Here is a 5,676-nt window from a genome sequence, read left to right on the forward strand (position 1 = left end):
CCACAGCTCTTGCGGGTGCCCTTGCATAGACCAAGACTCGAACCTGAGATCTTCTCTCCGGAGCTCGGAGATTCTGATAATTTTTATGATTATGCTCTGTATTGTAGAAAACAGTGGAGTATTCTCCATGTTACCGCCGTAAACGAACTTCTTCCATGTTGTATTTAGTTTTACTTGTATATGTTCATCATATATTATGCAAACTATTAAAACAAACTTCTACACCAGAATTTAAGTAAATTAAACAATTTAAAGGCTGGTTCACGTACGCCACTGATCGTTCTCCATCGCACGCTTTGACGAAAGGGTTTTCTTCCTGATTGTACGAGGGTAGGGCGAGAGATCCGAAGAGAGTGGCCATTTAAAAGCACACGGCCTGCAGGATACGTTCCGCAGCTGCAAACAACGTTGGCAGGAGAAAACTGCTTGTTTCTTCCTGCTTTCTGCGCCGCGCTTGTCAGAGGCAGTTTTGCTACGCGAAGAGAGATTTCCCTTTGTGAAAGGAATTCCACGACCAATTTTGGATAAAAGGGAGATTTTATGAGAAATTTAGAAAATGTTGTGTTGTAAGGGGCGAGCTTCTGCTAAGGTGCCCAAACTTCAACCTCATTTCCACGTAGTACACCGTGGACTGCATTTTGCAGGCTAACGAGGCTCTGACGTCTGGATCTACGACCAGTATAATCTTCGTAGGACTGTGTGTCTGTTGTCTTGTATTTTTTCCCTTGTGTGTGCTGTGTGCCCCTTTACAGCTTCAATTTTTAACCGAAGTCAGAATGTTTTAATATCTTAGTTAAAGACATTACAGTTATTTTAGTTATGGTACAATTGTGTCCCAGGGCGAGCCTCAGCTACTGGGCGGGTCGCAGGTGGCGAATAGCGAAAGGCCCCCAGATATGGGTGTTAGCTGCGAATAAGGGGAAACCAGAATAAGCAGTCCCGGACCGAGGCAAACTGCTGCCTTGCAGTGAGAGGGAGAAACCTCAAAGGCTAAGGGAAGAAACCCTAAAAGAAAATCTAGCAGGCCGAGGGCTATAAGGGAGGCAGCCCCTCCCACAAGGCTTTGGAACTAGGGCTGATAACCCGAGTGTCCGAGATGAAATTATTAAAAGAAACTACAGAGGAGAAACCGGACTGATTAAACTGTTGACGACCAAGAGAGGGAAAAGGATAATGAGAGTGGCAACCTGGAATGTACGTGGACTTGCTGGAAAGGAGTTTGAATTAATGACGGAAATGGTGAGAGCAAAGTTGAATATATTGGCGGTGACAGAGACCAAGAAAGAAGGAAATGGATATGAACAAATAATAGAACCAAATAGTGGTGAAAGGTTTCTAATGTTTCATTCAGGAGTAGGCAAAGAACTGAGAGCAAAAGGAGGAGTGGCTATAGTAATCTCCGAGGCCTACAGACATTATGTTAAATGCTGGAAATTCATCAATGAAAGAATAATCTTGGTAACTTTAACCTTTAACAGTAGCATAAATGAAGACACTACTTTTATTGCTATATATGCACCAAATGAAGATGATATAGCAGAAGAGAAAGATAGATTTTACGAAGAGCTGCAGAGGACAGTGGGTGACACCATGGGAGCTGTCTTTGTATTAGGTGACTTTAATGGTAGAGTCGGAAACAACATAGAAGGAATGGAAGGGCTGCTAGGGAAATACGGCGAGATGCACCAGAATAATAATGGGAGAAGATTACTAGATATGTGTGCAGGAAATGATTTTGTAATTACGAACACAATGTTCCCACATAAAGAAACACATAGATATACAAGAGAAGTCCCCAGCCGAAAGGAAAAATCTATTATTGACTACATATTGACACAGAGGAAACAGTGGAGATTTATCTTAGATGCAAGAGCATATAGAGGTTACGAGATTGGAAGTTACCACTACTTAGTAATTATGCAGTTACATGTTAATATCAAGACTAAGGACCCTGGTGATGACAAAAGGAAACCTAAAGAAAGAATAAAGGTATATAAGTTGAGAGAAGAGGCAAGACAAAAAGACTATCAAGAGGCTGTGAAACAAAGGGTGGAAACATTGGAATGGCCCACTATGAGAGAAGATAAACTGGAAGAAATATGGAGTTTATATAAAGAGGCAATCTTAGGAGCGGCGGCCGAAATCTGCGGAAAGTCCAGCGGAAAGCAACAACAGAGAAGAACAGCATGGTGGACGGAAGAGATAAAAGAAATGGTAAAGGCAAAGAAGCAACGGTGGAAAAAATACCTACTCACAAAACATTTAAGTGACTATGAAGCTTATAAACATCAAAGATTAGTAGTGAAGAATATAGTGAAAGATGCAAAACAACAGTCATGGGAAAAATTTGGAGAAGCAATGGAAGGAAACCTACAAAATAACCAAAAGCTGTTCTACAAAGTATTAAAATCGATGCGAACAGAGAAACAATGTCCTCTTAAGTTCATAAAAGACAAAAGTGGTAACCTCCTCCGAAGTGAAAATGGCATTATGGAGAGGTGGAAAGAATATTTCCAAAGAATTGCTTGGAGGAAATATGGAAATTGGAGAAAAGGAGAAAGATCAGACTGAGGAAGAAAAACAGCAACACCAAGAGGAGGGAGAAACTGAAGAAGAAATAACTATGGAGGAGCTAAAAAGAGCACTAAAGAAAATGAAACTAGGCAAAGCTGCAGGACATGACCAGATAGCACCTGAGATGCTTAAATTTATGGGTAAAAGTGGTCGAGACATGCTACTTAAGATTATTAATCTCATTTGGAAAGCAAAGAAGATACCAGCTGAATGGGAGTGTAGTGTCATTGTGCCAATATTCAAAAAAGGAGACAATAGAGATTGCAAAAACCATCGTGGGATATCGCTATTGAGTGTGCCGGGGTAAGTATAGGCGAGGATACTAGAAGATAGAATAAGGCAAGTGGTAGAGCCACAGCTAGATGAGGCACAGTGCGGATTCCGACCAGGAAGAAGCACACAAGACCTCATATTTACCATCAGACAGATCAGTGAAAAACTGATGAGATATGGAAAAGAGGCACATATGGCTTTCATAGATCTAGAGAAAGCCTTCGACACCATTCCGAGGGATGAAATATGGAAAATATTAAAACAAAGAAATGTTAGCAATCAATTAATTACAGCAACACAGAGTCTGTATAAGAAATGTAGAAACTATGTCCGCACCTGCAATGCAGAGTCTCAAGAGTTTGAGACTATAGTAGGACTTAAACAAGGATGTATCCTTAGCCCACTCCTCTTTATTACCTTAATGGATGATGTTATTAAATCATGCAATGGGAAGGTACAGAAATTCAAGCTGGGGTATAGGTTTTTAAAACCAATATATATAAACCATTGTGCCTTCGCCGATGACATACTAATATTGGGAGATTCCGAAAGAAATTTACAAAAGAACGTGAGAATCTGGGAAAAAGAGTTAAAAAAGAGGGGCATGAAGATAAATGATAAAAAGACTCAGACCATGATGATGGCACGACAGCCAAATATACATCAGATTGCTTTGAATAATGGAACGACATTAGAACAGACTACAGATTTTAAATACCTCGGGGTTATAGTGCAGCAAGATGGCAGAATAGATGGTGAAATTATAGCTCGATCCCAAGCCTCAGGGAGACTCTTTAATGCGCTAAAGAGAAATTTCCTAAATAATCCATTAGTGACCAAAACTACGAAAATCCGTGTGTATAAAGTGATATATTTACCTACATTACTTTATGGTAGTGAAACCTGGACATTGACAAATAAACATAGGAGTAAAATACAGGCTTCAGAAATGAGATTTCTCCGTAAAATAGAAGGGAAAACAAGAAGAGACAAAATTAGGAATCAGACCATTAGAGCTAGCCTGGGCGTATCACCAGTGCTTGAGAGAATCGAACAGAACCAGTTACGATGGTTTGGGCACATACAAAGAATGGAAGACTCCAGAATAGCTAAACAAGCTTTGAATGCTAAGATGCAAGGAGCAAGACCACGCGGGAAACCCAGAAGAACATGGGAAGAAGATGTGAAGGCAGCTGTAGAGGCTAGAGGAGGAGAGTGGAGGAGAGCAAAGGAGCTGGCCCGAGACAGAATCCGCTGGAAGACCCTCTGGGAAACCTCAACACCGCAAGGTAGAAGAGGATCGACTAAGTAAGTAAGTAAGTACAATTGTGTTCTATGTTTTGGATAAGGTAAGGAGCTGGAACCCGTATAACGTGACGGGTGAAAAATAACCTTTAAGCTCCAAGGATTTCAATTCAAATAAAAAAAAATCAAATAGAGAAATTGTTGGACTCGTGTTTCTGTTTTACTTGCATGCAGTGGCATAAATAGCACCCCAGCAACCCCGCTGTACGGGGGGGGGGGGGGGGGCGCACGGGTTTCTGGGGCGCAGTAAATTAAGAAAGATCGATAGTTCACAAAAGTTTTCCTATCGGTCCTCTCCTTTCCTTTTCCTTGGTTTTCAATAAAACATATTTTATTTCTATGTCCTTAGAACTATAAACAGAAAATGTTAATCATTAGAAAATTAGTGAATTTCCAGATTAGAAGAAAACCTTCATTAGCTGAATAGTTCAAGTCATTGATTACGTCACCGAAGGGTAGACGACAGACAAGAAAATACGTTTTTCTACCGTGCGTTAGAAATTGTAGTAAATCAAGTAAACAATAGATTTCAGTGTATGAAACAAATTAAAGAAAGCTTCACCTTTTTAAGCCCCACCGCCCTAACGGAACACGCAGACAGACAGTTAGTGGAATCTGCTATTTTCTGGGAGAAATATGAAGAAAATGTATCTTGTACTGCAGCTACAGATATTGTTTGTTTTCGGAATGTAGTGTCAAAACTGAAATAATAATGAAAACAAAACATGTCGAACATCCGCAAAGTTTCACAATTCCTGTTGATAGAAAACAAATTTCGGTACTTTAGTATATTCGAACTACCTCATTTGTCTACAGGTTAGGTTAGGTTAGGTTCTGTTAGAACAGACGGTCTGAAATCAGGTAGTCCGTATAATACTAAAGTACTCAAAATTCTGGCTACTAGCATTCCTGACGTATGAACTGTTTATATACCGTCGAACAGGGTAACTTCGTACAGATTTTGGCATATTCCAATGTGCCCTGCAAAATACGTGGCGAGTGATAACACGAAAATTATACGCGAGGAACATTGTGTCCTTTATAAATGTACTGAAGGAATACCAAAGAAATTCCAAAATATTAGTGGGGGCAAATACGTCACCATTTTCGTGACGACGTTATCCCAGAAAATGGGGTAACTTCGTCATCTCTGCTTACGTTCCTAACAGGTCAAAATTACTCCCATGAAGAAATAAGATCGTTACGCAAAATGGCATGACTTGCAAAATATATCCTCTTGTCATACTATACTAGTGACGTTTGTGTGTCATTTATTCTTATTTTATTTAATTTTTTTTATTGGTTTTTAAAGATTGCAATCTTACAACGTGTTTGAAAACGAAACAAGTTCAGCACATGTGCATGTATCAGAAGGAAACAAAGAGCAAGGTGTTTCGGTACAAAACATAGACAATGCAATCAGTCATCATCTTCACATGTCTCACACGTGTAAAATTTGTCTTTGGATCTCTTGTTACACACACCACAAATCCATTTCACACATGAAACGCACCGAAGCCAATC

At 39.9% G+C, this 5,676-nt stretch overlaps 1 protein-coding gene across 1 annotated transcript; it reads left to right on the plus strand.

Annotated features, from left to right (window-relative positions):
• The first annotated feature begins 1,173 nt into the window (after nt 1–1,173).
• Nucleotides 1,174–2,571, plus strand: LOC146002931 (protein CFDP2-like). The gene has a single exon (XM_083141089.1). The coding sequence runs from the start codon at nt 1,174–1,176 to the stop codon at nt 2,569–2,571; it is 1,398 nt and encodes a 465-aa protein (XP_082997215.1).
• Nucleotides 2,572–5,676: the final 3,105 nt, after the last annotated feature.

This window comes from Lepisma saccharinum, chromosome 19, assembly GCF_977018435.1.
Source record: "Lepisma saccharinum chromosome 19, izLepSacc3.1, whole genome shotgun sequence".
Taxonomy (NCBI): Eukaryota; Metazoa; Arthropoda; class Insecta; order Zygentoma; family Lepismatidae; genus Lepisma; species Lepisma saccharinum.